This window comes from Colletotrichum siamense (genome assembly GCF_013390195.1).
Source record: "Colletotrichum siamense strain Cg363 chromosome Unknown KSG_Cg363_contig06, whole genome shotgun sequence".
NCBI classification, from domain to species: Eukaryota; Fungi; Ascomycota; class Sordariomycetes; order Glomerellales; family Glomerellaceae; genus Colletotrichum; species Colletotrichum siamense.
This window is the reverse complement of record NW_023501019.1, coordinates 2,774,522-2,794,132: the sequence shown is the minus strand read 5'-3', so window position 1 is coordinate 2,794,132 and position 19,611 is coordinate 2,774,522. Positions and strand designations below refer to the sequence as shown.

Genomic DNA, 19,611 nt, shown 5'->3' with positions numbered 1-19,611 from the left:
ATTTTCTTAGGTTGACGCCAAGGCACATGGGAACAAAACTCGCGGGTGAGGCTGGCGGGAGGTCCCGGTGAGGCGAATTGCCTATTGGGCGTCATTTAGGGATAAAGATCGACATTCCCACTCCTAAAAAGTCCGAGACGACCAGTGCTAATGCGCAACCGAAACTTGACACTCGAAAGGGATGATTTCGCGATGTTAGGCACTTAGACTTGTCTCTACCAAAATTATTAGTCACATAAACCGCCAAACCAGCGTAACGCCCGAGGCTCGGCACTCGAAGAGCCGCGATGTCCTCCTTACGAAGCTGCCTGATGCAGTAAGTCTCCTCAAAAGCCCTCCTCGTCCACAGGGCTGAGTAAGACGTGGCCGTACCTTGCTTGCCGGCCACAACACCCTCTCTCCCTAGGGTGTTCAGAGCCAAGTATTGCATTCCAACAACATTGGCTGATATTTCTCGTCCTGCGTCAAGACTAAGCTGCTAGTTGTCAAACGCCGCGGGAGTGGCTGCGAAAACACGCTATGGCTGCGGGCTGACAATTGCGGATGTGACTTGCAGCATCATCGCCACCATTGGAGGATCACATGGCGTTCAGCTTCTGAGCCCCCATCACATTTGCCGACATCGAATAAGACCTCTTAGTCAAGACAATGACGTCTATTTCTCTCTCGTGATTTGGAAATTCCTTCGCATGACAGTGGTTTTCTAAACATGCAATGTACGGGAATCACCTAAAACTTGCCCTTCTCGCCAATGAAGGCGCAGCCAGCCCACGCTGCTGTGCTTATGCCAAGATGCCTTGTCGGCCGCCTATCGACTGCAAGTGTATGTGGTGACGTTATTCAGGATCTGTACTCCGAGAAGGAGCAACGGGTCGGTGGTATCAGCGAATGGAGTTCCTCGAGAGATCAAGTGAAATCCAGGGGGTATGCTAGGCGGACCGAATGACAATTTGGTATAAAGAAACGCCCTGTGCAACTAAGATAATGAGAAAGTAGTATACTGGACATCAGCAACACGAAACCGCCTAATCATGTTGAACCTCCTTGCAATCTCATTCCAGCGGCAATCTGCCGCTGTGCTTTTGGCGCTCTGCGCTTTTCTTCTCTTTGCCGATTGTACCTTAGCCGTCAAGATCAGAGATGGCGCGGATCCAACTGCAATGAAGATCGGGGATACCTACTACTCGGCTGAATCTGCAGGTGGCATCTATGTTCGAGCTGCATCCTCGCTCGAAGGCCTTGGCGCGTCTGATGTTCGACGCGAGCTAGTCTGGTCCGACACGAATAACATGGGCGCTATCTGGGCACCTGAGATCACAACTGATCTCGGCCGAACCTACATCCACTTCTCTGCTGGAGTAGACGCTGCCCATCGCATGTACGTGATCAGTGCCGACTCGCCTCTTGGGGAGTACTCGGCCGAGACCAAGCTTGCCCTGCCTGACGACCAGTGGGCCATCGACGGAACGTTCTTCGTTTTCGAAGGACTAGGATACTTCGTCTGGTCCGGCTGGAAGAGCGAGGCGGAGAACTCAGAACAGAACCTGTACATCTGCCGCATGGACAGTCCTTCTCAGCCTATCGGCCAGCGGTACATCATCTCACAGCCGAGAGAATCTTGGGAACAAGGCGACAGCCCACTCATCAACGAAGGTCCCGAGGCAATCGTCGATCCAAATGGCCAGCTGCACATCGTTTACTCTGCCAACGGTAGCTGGAACAACAAATACTGCCTCGCAGACCTTCGACTGCGGAAGGGTGGTGACCCTACGTACGTGTGGGATTGGTACAAGTCCAACGGTTGCCTGTTCGGTTCTCATCAGGACAGAATGATGAACGGTTGGGATGCAACCTTATACATCGATGGACCTGGACATCACACGTTCGCACTTCCCAACGGCGACGTCAACGATAGCCCTGGGGGCACAAGCCGCATTCCATTTGTGTTTCACGGCGTGGAGAAGGGTACAACTTATAGCTGGGATAATCGTGATTGGTTTACTGGCAGCTATGTCTGGTGGAGTAACACCGCTTACACTCGAGCGAACGTGCCGGGAGATACAAGTAACACGGGTTACAGCTTCAAGTTCTTTGAGTAGGGGGACAAACTTCTGGACGCCTCTCATTCGGGAGTTCGTGTCATGCTGCGCATCTGAAGGCCTGTACCTATTTCAACGACACACGTAAGAAAAAATGTTCGTCTACATCGCCCTGCACGGGAAGTGGAGCCGGTCTAAACATTCACTTGTGAAGTCGACTTGCTAGAAGCATCGGTCTTGCATATGGGTCCACCACACGCGTCTGACTCGCAAGTAGCTTTTATTCCATGGCGTAACAGACCAGTGTCATGCGGACCAGGTGGAGCTGATACCATCATCAAAGAGGACTATTGCTTTTCAGTCAAGGTTTGGCCAGTCAAGGCTTGGGTAGCTTTGAAAAGAGGTCTAAACATGGATGAAAGACCATTGAATACTGACGTTGGCTGTCTGGTCGCTGTCTACGAAGTTGACTACTATTATTCAGGAGGGTCATCTCTACAGGTAGGCTTAGATCAAGAAGGAATCAGGGTGGTCGTTGAAGAACTGCATGGCCTCCACGCGGTAGTCATCCTTAACAACCTCCGGTCCGCTCTCCTTGAAGTTGTAGGTCTCCAGTCCCTCCTCAGAGTACCTCGGCCAATCAGGAAGATCAAGACCGTGGTTGTTGGGGCTCAAGGTACGGATGAAGGAGATGGCGGTAGCTTGGTAAGCATTGGTGTTCTTGCTAAGGCCGTAAGGCAAGCCTGCGAACATGTAGAACCAGACATCGAAGGCATGGAACGAGCCGAGCACAGGCAGATGGGTCAGGACACCGAGATCAGGCAGCAGTCCGGCGGAAGGAATGCTGACATCGGTGACGTAGTTCCAGACGGTCTGCTCGGAGGTGTTGTAGTGTGCTAGCAAGTTACGGCGCTGTGCCTGGAAGCTGAAGTCGCCCACCACTGCGGCCAGACGCTTGAAGTTGGGGGTCACAGCGTTGAGAACGCCCGAGTCGAAGGGGGAGCCCTGGGTGATATCCGCTGGGTAGAGCTCCATGAGCTTGGCCATCTCAGCGTCGGAAGCCTTGGGCCACCAGATGTCCTTGAAGTACTTGGCGAAGTCTTCATCCGTAAGAGTCTCGAGTTGAGCGAGGAGAGAGAAAAGAGTGCCCTCATCACGCATATCGCCGGTGACTAGAGGAACGGAAGCCATCTTGCCAGCAGCAGCCAGGCGATGGGGAGAGTCCTTCAGATGCTTGCCGTCGGGACGGATGGTCCAAGTCGAGGCCAGGGATCGAGGTCCGAGAACTAATCAGGCATCAGAGTCAGCCAAATGTGATCATTTTGTAGCAGTGAAAGGTCACTTACGCATGCCCTCGTCGTTGACAGAAGCCATGATGTCGTCAAAGTCGGCGACCTTCAAGCAGGCAATCTTGTCTGTGGCGTTGGTGCATCCTGCTCTCTCGACCATGTTGTCGAAGAAAGGCTGAGCGCGCTCGGCACTTTCAACCATGACTGGACCACCAGACAAGGCCATGGCACCGCGGAAAAGATCAGTGGCGCCCTCTCCCTCATCCCACAGCAGGTGCGCAACAACGGACCAGCTACCAGCCGACTCACCCATGATGACAACCTGGTCCGGGTCACCGCCGAAATCGGCAATATGTTTCTGAACCCATTGCATAGCAACTCTTTGATCTTCGAGACCTATAAATGCATCGTTAGCTGATTGTAAATACGATAGCCTTCTAATACTGACCGAGGTTAAGAAGTCCGGCCTCCTCCATCTCCTTGGACGCGGAGAACCCGAAAGCGTTGAGGCGGTAGTTGGCCGATACACCAATGATCGGCTGATCTAGGCTCACGGAGGTGCGCACCAGGCCGCCCACGTTGTAGTTCGGCACGGAACCGCGGATCACATCCGTCTCGCTGGTGGCAGTAAAGGGGCTGCCGACCTCGTATCCACCACCGTGAATCCAAATAACTACGGGCAGCTTGTCTCCCTTCTTAGCGTCGACGGGCGCTTGCACATTGATGAGAAGGCAGTCCTCGCTACGGGTTTGTCCGATGGTATTGAAGACTGTGTCGGCCAGGGCACCGACGATGGGGCCGATTGCCGTGCCGGTCTTGCCCAAGATGAGACTGCTGGACGAGTTCATGGACAGAATTGAGCCCGTCGTCTTCTGCGGGCAGATGGGACCGTAGCTGCTGCCATCGAACTCGCCCAACTGCTCGGTGTAGAGCTGAGAGTGCTCGAAACGGCCAGCTGAGGCGAAAGGAATGCCTTGAAAATGTCAGTTTCTCCGTCTGGGATATTCAGCATGCGTCTTCAGGTCCCATTGCAACGCACCTAGGAACTCCTTGATGTTGCCATTGATCCGGCCAGTGATGTTGGCGTAGTCAATCTCCACCTTGGGGCTCAACGCATCACGGGCAGAAATTGGCTTCGCAACGGCAAAAGCGGAGTTTGAGGCCGCGAGTAGGGCTGCAAGGCCCGCCCACTTAGATGTCATATTAATTAATTGTGTAAAGAAATTGTTAAGGAGTGTAATTGGGAGTTGATGTCTCAACTCGCCAGTTGGATACAATGATGCAGAGATGGAAGCAAGGAAGTGAGGCTCTACTCAGCCAAGAGTGATGTTGGTACATATACGATGGGAGGGAACTCTCTGCGCCAAGGGGTACAATCGATAGTCTCAAAGGATGTCATCTGGACATCTATTCACCGACTGTGCCGGCCGCTCCGGACCCTCTCAACTCAATCATGATCGTCAATTAATGTGCCAAAGAAGCTGTCACAGGACGGAATGTCTTCCGTGGGAAGACCCTTTTGCTTCCACTTGAGCATAGCGTTGAGATTCTGGCATGCACAGCTAGTCATGTCTGGGCTCAAGTGGAAGTATTCGGTGGCGATCGGCCGCCAAGGCCCCTTGACCAAGGGTCATAAACGTGGCAGTCATTTCGACACCTGGTCGTATTTCGTCGAGAGTGGGCACCCAAGACCAGGATTTCGACATCGACAGCAAACGGGGTTCGCTAGTTTCGAACTCACTCGGGGGAAAGGACGCGCCCGTGCCTCGGACCACGTGGAAACATGAGCCCCGGGCTGGGGATAAACACTTTAGAGGGTTAATTATGTTGGAATTCCTCCTTCCTTATGGAGGAGTAATCGTTGCTGAGCTGAAACTCCCGCAAGCTAGTATCCAACTAAACTTCCTCGTGAACATCGACGAGTTTGGATCTAGCGTTCGTCAAGACAGCATGTGAACGTAAAGTATAAATACAATAATTATATGGCGTAGTTAAGCCCCCTAGACGTGCTGTCGCACCTTTCGCTCCTCCTCCCAAGTAACATCCCTCTGGACCACGATCGTGTCCATGGGCACATCGTCGCTTGCCTCTTCACGCTTGGGGCTTTTTGCTCCAGACACCGAGTACCTCATGCCACTGCCGTGGTGCAGGTACTCCTCCGAATCGTTGCCTGTGCTCAGGCGTTCGTGGTTAGCGGAGCGCTTGAAGTTGTGGTGAACTCCAGGCCGTGAACCGCCGGCGCCGCCAGTGCCACCGAAAGCAGGGTTCGACGAAATCTGGTTGGACTTCTGGTCGCGGGTGGACCAGGGAGTGCCGTAACGCATCTTGCGGTAGACGGGCACGAGAGTAACTGCGCAGGCGCCGATGATGGCAACGTAGATCTCCACGACGGTGGCAGTCCACATGAGAGCGTATTGCTCTGTTCGGCGAAGTCAGAAAACCGGTCAACATAATGGAGGGAAAAGGGGTTCTTACGGGTCATGTCCGTCACACCGATGGAGTAAAGAGAAGCCAGAGATCCGAAGCGGACGAAACTGGCAATTACGACGCTGTTTTGAATGCTTCGTTAGTATCATCCCGTGGTTCAGTTCTTCCGGGGTCTACTCACAGACTGCCAAGTCCGAAAACGCAGCAGATGCCCACTCTCTTGCTCGAGCTGACCTGCAGCTTCATGGTCTCGTGAATCGGCAGTACCAAAGTCAAGATGTCGATGAGACTGTTGGCGATGGAGTTGCCCACGAAGTACAGAATCAAGTCGATGCAGGTTCCGGCGCCCGGGTTGGTCGTCTGCTCCCATGTGTATGACAGCGGACGGCACTGCAAGCAGTTGGTGATGAAGATGGCGACGCCCCAACCGATGCAAGCCGCTGACAAAACGTAGATACCCTTCTTCATGAATGGCGTGGGGAACACGCGCCAGTAGAAGGCCAGCAGAGAAAGTTTGATCAAAGGCGAGGAAAAGCCGTAGCAGAACTCAGCAGCGACGACACACTAACAAATCGTCAGCTTCAGTCTTTGGCCTCGATCGGGAAGACATGTTTTACGAACCTTCAGGAATATGATCAGCTTCGCCGGGTCCTCGGCCATTACCAACACAATGCTCCGACCCAAACCGCCGTTGACTGTCGCATCGATGGTGATGCCGCAGAACGCGTGGTTTACCGCCAAACTCGCCAGTGCCAACCAGTCGTCGAGACCCCATCCTACTCCCGTGAGCTTTCGCGCCCAGAAACGTCCGGCGCAGGTCACCGTTGCGATCACCGCGAGGATGACGTTGATGGCAATGATGGCAGTATCCGTGTGATCGCCGGACGCTGTCGGCGTCGTTGTTGTCGTTGTCGAAGCCATGTTGTCCGGATATCCAGGCTGATCCGAGCCGCAGCCAGTCAACAAAAACACAATGTAATCCGACTGTTGTCGCACGTCACAAAACGCCAGCAAGAAAGCAAAAGAGGGGAGAGTCTGCTCGTTTGGTGGGGGAGAACCAAGTTAATAACCGCTATCTCCACATCCCGCTGACTGACAGAATGGTCACAGAATGCGTAGAACCATCAGAATACGGCAGATCCTGCAGTGTTTGTGGTCTGAGCGGTTCCTGATCCGGCCGGCCGGGAGTTGTTCCTGGATCCTAAGGTGGCATTCATGGAGACGACGGTGCAGAGAAGACGTTTCAAGAGATTCATCGTAGTGCCGGGCGAAGTGTACGTGACATGTCATGTACGACATAACCGTGCCATTGGTTCAGCGATCAGATCCAGTCACGAAAAGCCTTCCCGTTCTAGCCCATGAACCGTACCCCACCCATCATCTGTGCCGGCATCAAGATCCCTGCTTGCCGGTGAAGAATCGACTACATGCCGGGGCATGGGCATCGTCTTGGCAAGCGTAGAAATGCGAGTCATGTGACATCCACTCTACATACTACTAAACTCCATTCCGAACCCCCAAGAGTCCACAGATACCAAAGTTTGTCCTATCAAGCGGTCCGAAAACTCCAGGTTTTCGTACAGGTGCTGTTTGGCCGAGATTGCGCTCTGACAAGAACGGCATCGGGGCGGGGTTGACAGACGACGAGGTGGATGTGTCGATCCCAAAGACTCGAACCTAGATGCCGGAATGCAGCCGCGAAGTCAGGAGAAGGAACAGCTCATCGCCGCCCGCGGAAATGAGATACAAGCAGAACTTTTCACAGCGTTGCAAAGTCTCCGCCGAGCTGCCTCCTGAGATCGGAATAGGAAAGGCGAGTACCGTTTGTGACACGATCTGTCGCTAAAGGTGATAAGCGGCTACCCTTTCCACTTGATCCTTTTGATGAGTCTTTCAGGAGGTTTCCCCTTTTGTGACCCTGGTGATCGCCATATTCGCAGCGACATTCCTTCACTTCTAGAAAAATTCCGATACGTTGCCCAAGACATACACACCGAGTTTTTCGCGGTAGCCACATCGCGATCCTTCAAGATGGCCGGCACCAAGGGCGAAAGCTTCCCGATCCTCTCATACCAACCTCTGCGCATATTCTACCAGCTTTTCGGCGGCCTCTTTATCCTCCTCTTTTGTCTTCCCGTCTGGTGTGTCCAGGCCGCGATTCCGGCGTGCCGCCCTCACCCAAAATGGGGCTTCAAGCAGGCTCTCATGGCACGTCTTACACGCAACATCGTTGACCTGTACTCAAACGTGGGAATCACCGAGACACACACCCTCAAGCCGGGCAAGGAAGGCGACCGCTTCCAGACCGCTGAGCCTTTCTCCTCAGAGCACTACCGCGGACCTCTGGCCTCGAACCCCGATGTCAAGCCTACCACCGTCGGAGGCACGTGGTTCCCCGAGAAGCCTGATGTTGAAAAAGGCTTCGGCGGCGTCGTGGTCCTGCAGATTCATGGTGGCGCCTTCGTCCTGGGCGATGGCCGCACAGGCTACTGCGGCTTCATGGCTAACACGCTGATCGACAAGGCCGGCGTCGACGCCGTCTTCGCGCCGCAGTACCGTCTGTCCGGCTACGGTAGCGCGGGTTCCGCCGCTAACCCTTTCCCCGCCGCCCTGCAGGACGTTATCACCAGCTACTTGTACCTGACCCAAACTCTCGGCATCCCTTCTCAGCGCATTGTGCTCTGCGGCGACAGTGCCGGCGGCAACTTGGTGATCGGTCTGCTCCGCTACCTCGACACCTTCGGCCGGGACCTTGGCATTTCCTCCCCGAGTTGCGCCGTCCTCATCGCTCCGTGGGTCAACCCGCTTGCCAGCTTGGGACCGGACTCGGTGTACAAGCAGCACGAGCACTGGAGCACCGACTACTTGCCCGTGTCTTTCCTCCGTTGGGGGGCCAAGGTGTACTCATCCGGTGTGGCTGAGGAGACCCTGCCGTATGTCACCCCTCTTGGCAACCCTTGGAAGACTCAGGTCCCCGTCTTTGTTACTATGGGCGAGGCAGAGATCCTTGAGACGGACGGCACTGCATGGTGCCGCCAGATGCAAGAGGCTGGAGGCAACTTGGAGGTGACCTACGAGGAGCATGCCGTCCACGACACGCTGTTGATGGGTGCCATTATTGGCTGGGAGGAGAGTGCGCAGGTTGTGGCCACGAGAATCGGGGAGTTTGTTGCCAAGGTCCAGAAGGTGACGGACTTGTAAGCCGGTCGTTCGGAGGAAAAGAGGGGCGGAGTTGATCAATCACCCTCACCAAAAGTGTATACTAGTGTAAGGTTTCTTTGTACATGATGATTGGCAGTATGCGATAGACGTAAAATAGGCTCAGCGTTAATTGTTTCTCACATTCGATATTATCTGACCATCTGATGTGATGTAATGACTCGGGACCGTCGTACGATGAACTCAATACCACCTCAGGTTACAGTGATCACGATCGGTTTAGATTCCTGCGAAGAAATCGCCGGATTGTGAGAGAATTAACAAGTTGAAGAGAATCATCAGTTCGTCATTGATTAAAGATATCTACAAGAACTTCAACGCGCTGAAAATGACTCCCTGAAAGCATCCTAAATGCGCAGGGAATCGCCAATCTCGTTGAGATAGGCGATGGCCTCCTCGCGATAATCATCAGCCACAACATCAGCGCCACTCTCGCTCCACAGCATCGTTGACTTGCTAGACGAGTCATACTGCGGCCAAGTGGGCACATCGGTCATGTCATGCTTGTTGGGGTCCAAGTTGTTTACAAACGAAATCAGGGTGCCCATCAGATGGCGCGAGTTGTTGCTGGGCAGCGCACCGAAGAAGTTGAGCACCACATCGCTGGCGTGGAAGCTGCCCAGGTACGGGACCGCCTCCAATGCATCGGAGTCGGCGTAGTCGGCCTCGGTAATCTCTCCCAAGGTCGCAGTGCCGGCCAAAACCGATGCGGGCAGAGCTTGCTCGATGAGGTAGTTCCACTTGTTGCCCGGAGCGGCGCTCATCAGCTGGCGACGCTGGGATTCAAAGCTGTAGTCACCGGTGATGGCGGAGATACGCTTGAACTGAGTGTACAGAGCGTTGTTGTCGCTAGTGCCGAAAGGCGAGCCGGCCGTCTGGTTGTCGGGGTACAGAGTCAGGATCTGCTCGAGCTGGGCCTCAGTAGCGTTGGGCCACCAGGTCTTGAGGAAATAGTCCATAACATCGTCGTCGGTGGTGGTGTTGGCGGCGTTGATCAGAGAGAACAGAGTGCCTTCGTCGCGCATGTCACTGGAGACGTAGTTAGCATCATTACACAGATGACTTGGCATCACAACTTACCCCCAAAGCAGAGGCACGTCGGCAATAGCTCCCGCGCTGACAAGCTTGTCCGGGCTGTCAGTGAAAACATCGCCATCAGGGCGGATGGTCCATGATGAGGCCAAGCTGTTGTAGCCTAGGAAGTACGGCACTGTCTGCATGTGTGCGTAGATTTCGCTGTACTCGACCTCCCGTAGGCACGCAATCTTATCCGTGGCACTGCTGCAACCGACATAGCTGACAAGGGAGTCAAACGTGCTCTGCTGCCTCTCGGGGCCATCAACCTTCAACGGGCCGCCAGAGCTACCGACGGCGGCGCGGAAGAGTCCCTCGTTGTCGCCGCCGTTGGCCACGAGATGAGCGGCAACTGACCAACTGCCCGCGCTCTCGCCCCAGATGGTGACCTTGTCGGCGTCTCCGCCGAAGGAACTAATGTGCTTGTTCAGCCAGCGCAGAGCGTTCCTCTGGTCTTCGAAGCCCAGGTTGAGCAGGCCAGCAGCCGCCAACTCCTCAGAGGCACTGAAGCCAAAGTGGTTCAAGCGGTAGTTGATGGAGGCCACAATGATGGGCTGGCCCATAGCGACACTACGCTCGACAATGTTGGTGGCCTGGTAGATCACTCCCGGGTTCTCGACATCGGCCTCCAGCAGCGAACCTCCCGCGCCCGCCTCGAAGCCACCGCCATGGATCCACAGGAGAACGGGCAGGCCGGCAGTGCTGCTGGTGTTTTGCGGCACATGGATGTTGATGGAGAGGCAGTCTTCGCCCTGCGTGAGGGTGGACTGCGACAGAGCAGCAACGAGGACGCCAGACAAGCTGCCTAGCGGCAGCACGGACGGGTCGATGGTTGAGGGGAGCTCATGCTGCGGGCAGACGACGCCGTACTCTGAGACATTCTGCACGCCGGAGACGGAAGTCTCGGCCAGTACCGAGTGGTTGAACCGGGCTGCTGTAGCATATGAAATGCCTAGAAAGTATCACAATTAGCATGCGGGGTTGAGAGGAGACGGGGAGCAGATCTTACCCAGATAGTTTGAGGTTCCGGTGTTGTCGTCGTTCTTGCCCTGAAACTGGGCATAGGAGGTGCTCACAATGGGGGAAGCGTCTCCGACGAAAAGAGTGGCGCCGGTGACGATCTGCGTTGTCGCATGGCAAAGGCCCAGGGCCGAGGCGAGAACGGCAAGTTGCTGGAGCATTGTAAAGAATGGACGTCTGCGATCGACAGACAAGAGAAAGTTTGGCCGGCGGATGAGGAGCCTAGAACATACTGGCGTTCGTTCTAGGGCGTCTCAAATATATTTGTGTACTTTTGAGCTAACCTCCCTGACTTTCCCAGGCCTCCGATCAAACGACAGAGTGGCAATATGCCTACGTGAGAGACTATCGTAAACCCGCTGCGGATACTTGGACGGAATGATCGCATATTCCGGCCAGAGGGAACCTTTTCTGGGCATCACTCCACGACCGTCTGAGCGGCCCCTCCGCGTCCATTATTGAAAATTAGAATATCATCGCGACTTTATGCGCGAAATCTGAGTTGTGTACACGGCCACGCGGCAGTGAAGAAATATTGAAATGTGCGGTGGAGTGTATAAACATTCAGAGTGGGATCGCGGCAAGGTGTAACGAATATTTAATAACGCGCCGGTGGGATACCCTTGGATGTGCGCTATCCTCCGATTGTGCAACGGGTGGAAGCGTTCGTTGTCTGACTCGTGTGAACTGGATCGTGCGACTCATGTCCAATCGCAGTATGGTGGCATGCCGGGCCGGCGTTCGGGTGCGGAAACGGGCTTATCAGGTCCGCAAGCACGTGGCGGAGTAAAATGCCCTTCAGCCCCTGGCCACAACAGCAGGAATTTTTGAAACTGGCCGAACAGCTTCGTCTTGATGGCTTCGCTTGGAATACTTCAGCATATTTTTTTTTTCGAAAAGTGTCTGTGCCCTTGATCGAAAATCTCAGTGCTAAAAAATGGTTAGCATTTGTGTATGGCGATGCTAGCTGGTCATTTTTCAAAAGATACTGAGTGGCAGCTGAAGACGATATCAAAGCAAGTCGAGAAGCGGCATCGTGAAAGCCGGACTAATTTGACGATAACCCTGTCCTCCGAGATCGCCCCGCAGAGCTACCACCGATTCAGAGGCCGGGAAGGCCCCAAGCGGGTTAAAAAAATGACAGGTGCCAAGATTAGATGCCGGGGTATCTATTGCATCCCGTGCGGTGCACCGCCAGCCTACGTAACCTTAAGGGGTAGTGATGTCTTGGAAAACGATATCGCGAGAACTAATGTTGTTTCACCAAGAACCTGTCAACTTCGTTCAGACATGGAATAGACGTAGTAGACCTTGTCACAAGACTAGGCTCAGCGAACCGCTGAAACCTTGAAAAGGGGTACAGTACCAGCTCCAGGTTCATGGTTCTCACATTTTGCTCTGTAATGGACTTGAACAAACTGCCGTACTTGTGCTCCAGTGGGTGCGGGGGCCATCACTTGGGTCCCTCACAGTGACAAATTCAGACCTCAGAAGATGGCGAGGTATGCGCTTGGCGTGTCCCGTTTCAGATTTTCTCGGAGTATCATGACTTTCTACTACGTAGTAGTCTGTTTGGATGAGAAAACAGGAATATCAGCCAGAATGCCGCGCGTGATGACACAAGCCTCCACAACATTCGCTACTATGCAATCTTCATGATTTCTGGGATGAATCTGTCATTCATGTTTGCCGATGCCAACACTTTGGCAGAGATGATCTCCTGTTGAGGCCGTACATTGGTTGGGAGTAGCTTTCCAGAGCCGTAGGCTCTAATATATTCATTATTTTCAGGCTAGAGGAATCTGTTTTGCCGCACACTAATCGGGGGCACAAAACCCGCGTTCCTGGGGAGAAGGTGACCACCTGATGTCACTGAGACTAAGCTCTCGACCACAGCTCTCGGCAGACTCAAGACAAAGTGCGAAATAGCTTGTATCGATACATAGTAGAAAAAGACTCGGCATCCAATGATTGCATCCTCACGCCCCTTGCTTACCACTGCCCTTGCCATTGTCGTCGGTCTTGAAGCAACAGAAGAACTTCTTTCCAGTCACGCAAGAATGACCTCCCCCCTTGTCATCTTGCCCCTCCTTCTTCCATCCGTCGGGACATTTTGCATTGCAGAATGGGGCTTCGCCGAACCACTGGCATATCTCAGCCCTGGGTACCAATGAGTTGTCAAGTTGTAGGTCTACAGTCCTGGTCAGAGAGGTTCTAGTAGTTGGAACTTTGCATCTATGTGGCTTTTTCAAAAACTATAATGATCTCTTTCCATCCACGCGCGACTCATTGGGAAACTGGTGAAGCTTACCGACGGGAGTGGCCGACGCTGTCAGCGCCAAGGCCGTCAACACGAGAATTTCGAGGAGCTTCATTTGTGTATGTATTGCGTTGCAGGTGTCAAGAGGTGAATAGATTACCGATATCTGTCCGCAATTTTGACAGCCGGCGGACGCATGGCTTATTAAAATTCGACTGCGTGTTGAAGCTGAAAACCACGCATCGTGAGGTCTGGGTGACGATGAGTGAGCAATAGCACGTGCGACACGTTTGACTTTTCATGCAAGTCACCCGCAGTAATGACTCTCGGAAGCCGGATCGCTCTCGTTTCCAACGAATTTGATGAGACTGTGCTCTTGTCGATGGGACGGCTCTGACAACCAAGCTCACCCCTGCCATTCGGAAAGCTTGACCACACCAGAAGCGACCACCATGCCGAGCTTTGGAGATCAATACCAATTTCATCCCAACATCCAACATGTGCTGATGTTCTCAGCTGGCATGATAACACCAGCTGTGCGCCCTGCATCAGTCTGATGGCTATGACGAAGACGTGCAAGGCGCCGAAGGAGTTGCTTACGAGATAAGTGGAAAGATAAATTCAGCCGCTGCAACGTGCCTGGCGAACAAGACAAGTTTTCTGCTTGACCTCGGACGTTGAGTACTTGGCCAACACCTCGCCATAACGGCGCGTACGTTGAGAGACGGATAATTCAGCGATAGGAGGGTAGCTAGATACTAGAAGTGCTTCTACCATAGGTATTCAAGAATACGATGGATGTTCTTGAAAAGAACCAGTGCTGCGCGTGCTTCTAATCAGTACCTAGGCAATGATGCGCTTACAGCAAGCAATGTTTCAAAACTCCTCTTCCCTACATTTGTTTGGCGGTTCTTCAGTACGATAATGACGGGGTATTTATACTCCCAGGTCACCTGTTGGCTGTGTTGTATCTGCCACAGTTCCACTAGCCGACGGAGCGATTTCTTCCCATGTTTTGAGCTAGGGAAATATAAGAGAATCATGGAGACGTCTAGATCTTGGATTCTCGAAGCGAAAAATTTAACGCTACTCGGAATTCGCTTCTGATTTCCTCATAGAGGGTCGCAACGTTTCGTTTCATGCAGATCTGAGCCCCTCTACTGGGCAGCTCTCGGCAGCCATATTCGATCCTGGTGACCACAGGCATGCTTTCATCAATGTCTGCGCCTTATTCAACTTTCATACGTGGACGACAGAGCAGAAGAACCGTGGACGAGACGAAACTATATGGTGTATGCAGTATGGCGACTTTGCCAAGATCATCACCGCGCGAACTGGATATTGGTGTCTGAAGTAGCGGTGCACCGACACAGTACCGACTGCATTGCCCAGGGTTGTTCATGACTACTACAAAGTCTCTCACGCCTTACTCCTAACAAATACCTTCCAGACGGGAACGACACAGGATGATGCGGGATATTACCGAATCAAACGATGGAACAACGTCGATTGCATCCCGGCGACGGATGAAGTGTCTGTGGCGTGCTTTGAAGCCTTCCAGGTGATCCATTCATGACATCACGGGCGTTCAGCCTGGTCACGCAATCACCACCGCCAGTCTACCAAAGTTTGCTAGAGACAAGGCACGTTCCAGGTTTCAGACCTCCTGATTACATAGGAAGATGCCTGGCAGCTAAAAGCCAATCATATAAATGGCGTTGAGAGGTGAGCTGTCAAATCTTTGGCGCAATTACATTCTGCGCATTTGGGCCTCACCGATTGGAAGAATGTCGGGAACCATAGCAGGGACTTTAAAGCTAGCGAAGATTCCTCCTCCCATGCGTGAAAGGCGACGCCAGCAGATACGGGTGATGTATGCGCGAGGCTCCATCAACGTTGTCCATGATCAGTATTCAGAGGGAAACACACCGAAGGCAGCAGGTAAGATGGACACTTACGTCTGTGTAATGAAGAAGCAAGCACATCTTAACATGAAAGACATCGTTCACGCAGTCTTCCCGACTTTGTGCCAGAACTTCGCTCATAAACGACTTGCTACTTCGGTCGGAGCTGCACACAATAGTTGACTCAACTCCATTTGTCTAAGGCTGGGAAATGAGGGAAGAGCACACCATCAAATAGTCCGTCGTGTGATACAACCGGGTAGGCCTAGCTAAGTTAGCAGTGGTGAGGATGCTGTCCATTAACGCTTCTCAGGTCATTTGGAAGGCACCGAAGCTTCCAGCTCTGCGATATAAATAGCAGAATGATTTTCAATTATTCTCTCAAGCCAATGCGTTGACGGTGTGGTTTGAATTGGCCAAGTCATTGGATTCGAAGTTGCCACATGGACGCATAGTCGCGTCTCTTCACCGCTCTGTTCTGTACGATCCGATGGTGCGATACAAACCGCATCGGCATTACCGATATGGAATAAGTCAGAAACTATAGCGAAGGAAGATGGAAGAAGGTCATTCATCCGGTTGAGTATACTCAGTCCAAGGAAACTCAGATATGGGTTACGTTCCTACCTGCAGTCTGCCTGTGTTTGGGTTAGCCGAGCTTCCAGTTCTTCTCCTTTCATCTTATTAGAAGACTCGCGAAGCCACCTATATTCCTGCCGAACGGGGTATTGCATGCTTTTCTACTTGCAGTTCAATTGTGTGCAATAAAAACAGTAGAAAGACGGCCGCTGCACTCCATTGAATGTGACAAGAAGATGCTTTCGCCACGGGTCTCAGCAAGATTCCCATGGCTATGAATCATCAGACTTTCTTTCACATTGTTTCCAAACCAGGCGATAATGCCTTCAGCTTCGCTCTGAGACTATAATGACGAACAGCGGTGAGCCGTCCAAATGCGGTCTACAAGTACCATTCGCGCCTTTGCAGGGAGGTACTTAAGACAACCGCAGCAAAGCACCTGTCTTTGATGTATTGCGTAAGAATACGTCGATGCCAGGTTCCGAAGATGACGGGGAGGAGATAGGATATCCAGAAGCACGAGAAGATGCACCATATAACATGTTGGTAATATGTTCGATGGTTAAGTTGACGCGTACCCGACCACAACTCTCAAAAACGCAAGAGAAGCGTATTTGTCGCGGGGTTGCGGAGGGAGAATGGTGCCTCTCTGCTTATAAACGAACTGATAGCGTTGGACCAGTCAGGTCGACATACTCAGAGCAGCCGGGGCTTCAGGCTTGTCACGAGGCCACCCGCAAAAGGAATAATATCTGAACATCAAAAAGATTGGTGATTACAAGTGCCTAAAAAGCTTGTATCTACAGTATACCCTTCCCAGTCATACATCGTAATCATCATTCCCATATGTACCCAAAAGTCATTACCCTTTTTATCTTTTTCCCATAAACCCATAATCCAATCATCATAAAACACAGAGGGCATTGGAACCAGCCAAACCCTTGACAACAATAAAACAACAAACAAATAAAGAAACAGGCGAAGCAGACAACTCTGCTAGCAGGCACCGTACCTTACACCCCTCTTACCAAGCTCCTTCCGTCCAACAGGGTCCTCGGGCATAATCCACCCTCTCGCCCTCTTGGCCTCCCTCTTCTCCGCCAACTGCGGCTTCGGCATCCACTCATCCCTCGGCAGCGCCTTCCTCCTCGTCCCCTCCGCGGGCGCACCAATCTCCGCCTTCCAGTGCGCGACACCAAGCCCACTCGCCTGCGGCGCATCATCGCCCGCCATCATGCACAGGCCCCAGAGCGCCAGGCACGCCGTCAGCGGCACGTCGCCATCCTCCTCACTCACAGACGCGCCGAGCGGCACGGAGGAGACCTCGAGGAAGCCAAAGTTGGGCACGGCGTCGGGGCCGTTGCGGACGACCACGAGCTCGATCTCAGTGAGGATGAAGCCGTAGCGGCAGCTGTGCTCGCGCATGGCGTGGTGCAGCGCGGCGAGGCCGCGGAGGTACTCGACGCGCTTGATGGCGCCCTCGACGCGCATGCCGGTGTTGAAGCGGTCGAAGGAGCGCACGAGGCCGACGACGCGGGCGGTGGGCTTGCCGCCGAAGATGGCGGCTGCGGAGGCGGGTTCGCCGGCGGGGGAGGCGGTGAAGAGCAGCTCTGAGGTCTGCTTGCCTGACGAAGAGGAAGAAGACAGTTGCATGGGGCGAGTGCTGGAGATGGCGAGCGCGGCGTTGAGCTTGGGGAGGTAGTGCGAGGCGTAGATGGCGTGCAGAGCGGCCTCGGTCTCGGGGTGGCGGGCGGCGGGGGCCGGGTGGGGGAGCAGGGGCGCCGGGACGGGGCAGTTGAGGAGGGAGGCGGCGCCGGGGAGGGAGAGCACGGTGGAGAGGTTGAAGGCGGTCCAGGGGCGGATCTGGCGGACGTCCCACCAGAAGTGCTTGGTGTTGGGGTCGCGGAGGGGGAAGGAGATGGTGCGGACGAGGGACGGGGCCGGGTTGGGGCCGGTGAGGTAGGACATGAGGGTGGTGCTGGGGGTCGGGTCCGGGGTGGAGGCGATGCTCAACGGTGAGGGCGCGCGCGGGGCGGCGGTGTAGGAGGGGAACATGTAGGCCTCGGTGGTGGGTAGGGCGGCGGGCTGCGGCGCCGGGGAGGCGGCGGCGGGAACGTATGCGGGCATCTGGCGGTAGGTCGGGAAGCCGTACTTCTCGAGGGCGGGGGCGTCCAGGCTGCAGGTCGAGGCGCGGCGGGAGTGCATGTCGTCGGCGAAGATGACGGGGGAGCAGAGGAGGGAAGAGGTGGAGGGCTCCTCGGGCTGGCTGACGAAGGAGGAGGGCATGTTCCAGGTGAGGGTCTCCGGGTTGGTGTAGCTCCGGGCGTGGGTGGGGCGGAAGGCGGCAGCGGCGGCGGCGGCGACGACGCTACGGCGCGGGGCCGGAGCCGGGGTGCGGGGCTTCGGAGATATCCTGGCGCGCTTGGCGGGGGGCGACTCGATGGCCTGGTCCTGGGAGCGGATCTTGGGGAGCAGCAGGGGCCCGTGCTGCCGGATGGGCGGGGACGCGCGGGACGGGGTCGTCATGCGGGTGCTCACGGAGTCCGGGGTGGACTCGGCGGTGGAGACGTAGGAGTAGACGGAGCCGTTTGAGCGGGAGCGGGCGTGGCCACCGGCAAAGTGTGTTGTTGTCGTTGTCGGCTGGGGCTGCTGGTAGGGGAGGTCGTAGGGGAAGGAGTCGAAGGAGAAGCTTGGCGGTGTTGCGGGTTCGCACGAGGGGAAGACGAAGTCGAAGGACATGTTGTCCGCTGCCAGACTGGGGGGAGCGTCAGGATGGGTGTAAGTGAGCGAGGCGGGCGGGGGAGTTGCATACGAGGACATTGTGATTGTGGCTTCAGTTGTTTGTCTTTGCGACGGGACACGATTATGGAATTATCGGGGAGTGTTTCGTGAGAGGGGAGGAGGCCAGCTCCAGAGTCTTTGAGATGTTGTTCTTTTGGCGAGCAAAAAAATAATGCAGAGCAGGTTTGCCGTGAAGCAGGGGGTTGAGAAAGCCGGGGCCGCGTTCAACAAGACCACAGTATCCGAGATCTAACGTGTATTTTGATTTCCTTTTCTTGAGTTCCAACAGATTTGATTGATTGAGAGCAGTCGCATAAACAAACAATAATAGGAGACGAGTTTTAGAAAATGGAGAGAGGAGGAGGAACGAGGATGAGGATGAAGAGATAGAAGGGCCAACGAAAGGGAACAGTAGGCGCGGGGAGGGGAGGGCATCTTTATCCTCGCGGGTGAGGCTCGCTCGCAGCCCAATGGATCTGGGAATGGCGATGCGGTGCGCGACTTTGACGACCCGCGCGGCCACCGCTGGGCCTGCTGAACCCTTGACGAGGGCGTGTGCTGGTGGTCGACGGGACTGGGAATGGGTCTGGTACAACGCAGCGATGGGGGTGGGCTGCGCATGCCCGGCTTGGTGTTCCCGGGGTCCCATGGACGGATCGTGGGCCGAGACCTGGACGACTACGTCTCTGTCTTGTGCTTACCGACATACGACGACCGGGGGAGAACGTAAAGAGCAGAAAATTGAGAGATACGTATTGGGTCGTTCTCGTGCGTAGCATCAGAAGAGACGTCGAGAATGACATGGGGTGTGGGAGCAGATCAGCCACGAGCGAACGACGACACAACGACGGTCTGCTGGACGATGGAGCTACTGCAGCTTCTCTTCTGCACTAAGAAAGGTCCCACCAAGGCGTTGAGAGAGCAAAAAAACTGAAACACGGGGTGGGAGGCTGCAAAGTCCATCATCTGCATGGCTGCTGCAGTCGAAGAAAGAGAGACGTTCGTCGGCCGCGTATCAG

The 19,611-nt window shown here is 54.4% G+C and overlaps 6 protein-coding genes across 6 annotated transcripts; 2 read left to right on the top strand and 4 right to left on the bottom strand.

Moving 5' to 3' along the window:
* Window positions 1–1,160: 1,160 nt before the first annotated feature.
* On the top strand, window positions 1,161–2,099 carry Araf43A-0 (Extracellular exo-alpha-(1->5)-L-arabinofuranosidase; the record flags this gene model as incomplete). Its single annotated transcript, XM_036641572.1, has 1 exon — window positions 1,161–2,099. The coding sequence occupies one exon, from the start codon at window positions 1,161–1,163 to the stop codon at window positions 2,097–2,099; it is 939 nt and encodes a 312-aa protein (XP_036493683.1).
* A 447-nt stretch (window positions 2,100–2,546) lies between these two features.
* LIP3 (Lipase 3) lies at window positions 2,547–4,530 on the bottom strand (the record flags this gene model as incomplete). The annotated part of the gene is made up of 4 exons (XM_036641571.1): window positions 2,547–3,325; window positions 3,386–3,724; window positions 3,777–4,301; window positions 4,368–4,530. 4 exons carry the CDS (start codon window positions 4,528–4,530, stop codon window positions 2,547–2,549), a joined length of 1,806 nt encoding a protein of 601 aa, XP_036493682.1.
* A 798-nt stretch (window positions 4,531–5,328) lies between these two features.
* CGCS363_v009721 (Satratoxin biosynthesis SC1 cluster protein 4) lies at window positions 5,329–6,676 on the bottom strand (the record flags this gene model as incomplete). The annotated part of the gene is made up of 4 exons (XM_036641570.1): window positions 5,329–5,747; window positions 5,804–5,877; window positions 5,937–6,319; window positions 6,377–6,676. 4 exons carry the CDS (start codon window positions 6,674–6,676, stop codon window positions 5,329–5,331), a joined length of 1,176 nt encoding a protein of 391 aa, XP_036493469.1.
* A 1,110-nt stretch (window positions 6,677–7,786) lies between these two features.
* On the top strand, window positions 7,787–8,956 carry bah (Acetyl-hydrolase; the record flags this gene model as incomplete). Its single annotated transcript, XM_036641569.1, has 1 exon — window positions 7,787–8,956. One exon carries the CDS (start codon window positions 7,787–7,789, stop codon window positions 8,954–8,956), a length of 1,170 nt encoding a protein of 389 aa, XP_036493468.1.
* Window positions 8,957–9,321: 365 nt separating this feature from the next.
* Window positions 9,322–11,229, bottom strand: CGCS363_v009719 (putative secreted lipase; the record flags this gene model as incomplete). Its single annotated transcript, XM_036641568.1, has 3 exons — window positions 9,322–10,003; window positions 10,055–11,000; window positions 11,058–11,229. The coding sequence occupies 3 exons, from the start codon at window positions 11,227–11,229 to the stop codon at window positions 9,322–9,324; spliced, it is 1,800 nt and encodes a 599-aa protein (XP_036492986.1).
* Window positions 11,230–16,807: 5,578 nt separating this feature from the next.
* On the bottom strand, window positions 16,808–18,550 carry CGCS363_v009718 (uncharacterized protein; the record flags this gene model as incomplete). Its single annotated transcript, XM_036641567.1, has 1 exon — window positions 16,808–18,550. The coding sequence occupies one exon, from the start codon at window positions 18,548–18,550 to the stop codon at window positions 16,808–16,810; it is 1,743 nt and encodes a 580-aa protein (XP_036492987.1).
* Window positions 18,551–19,611: the final 1,061 nt, after the last annotated feature.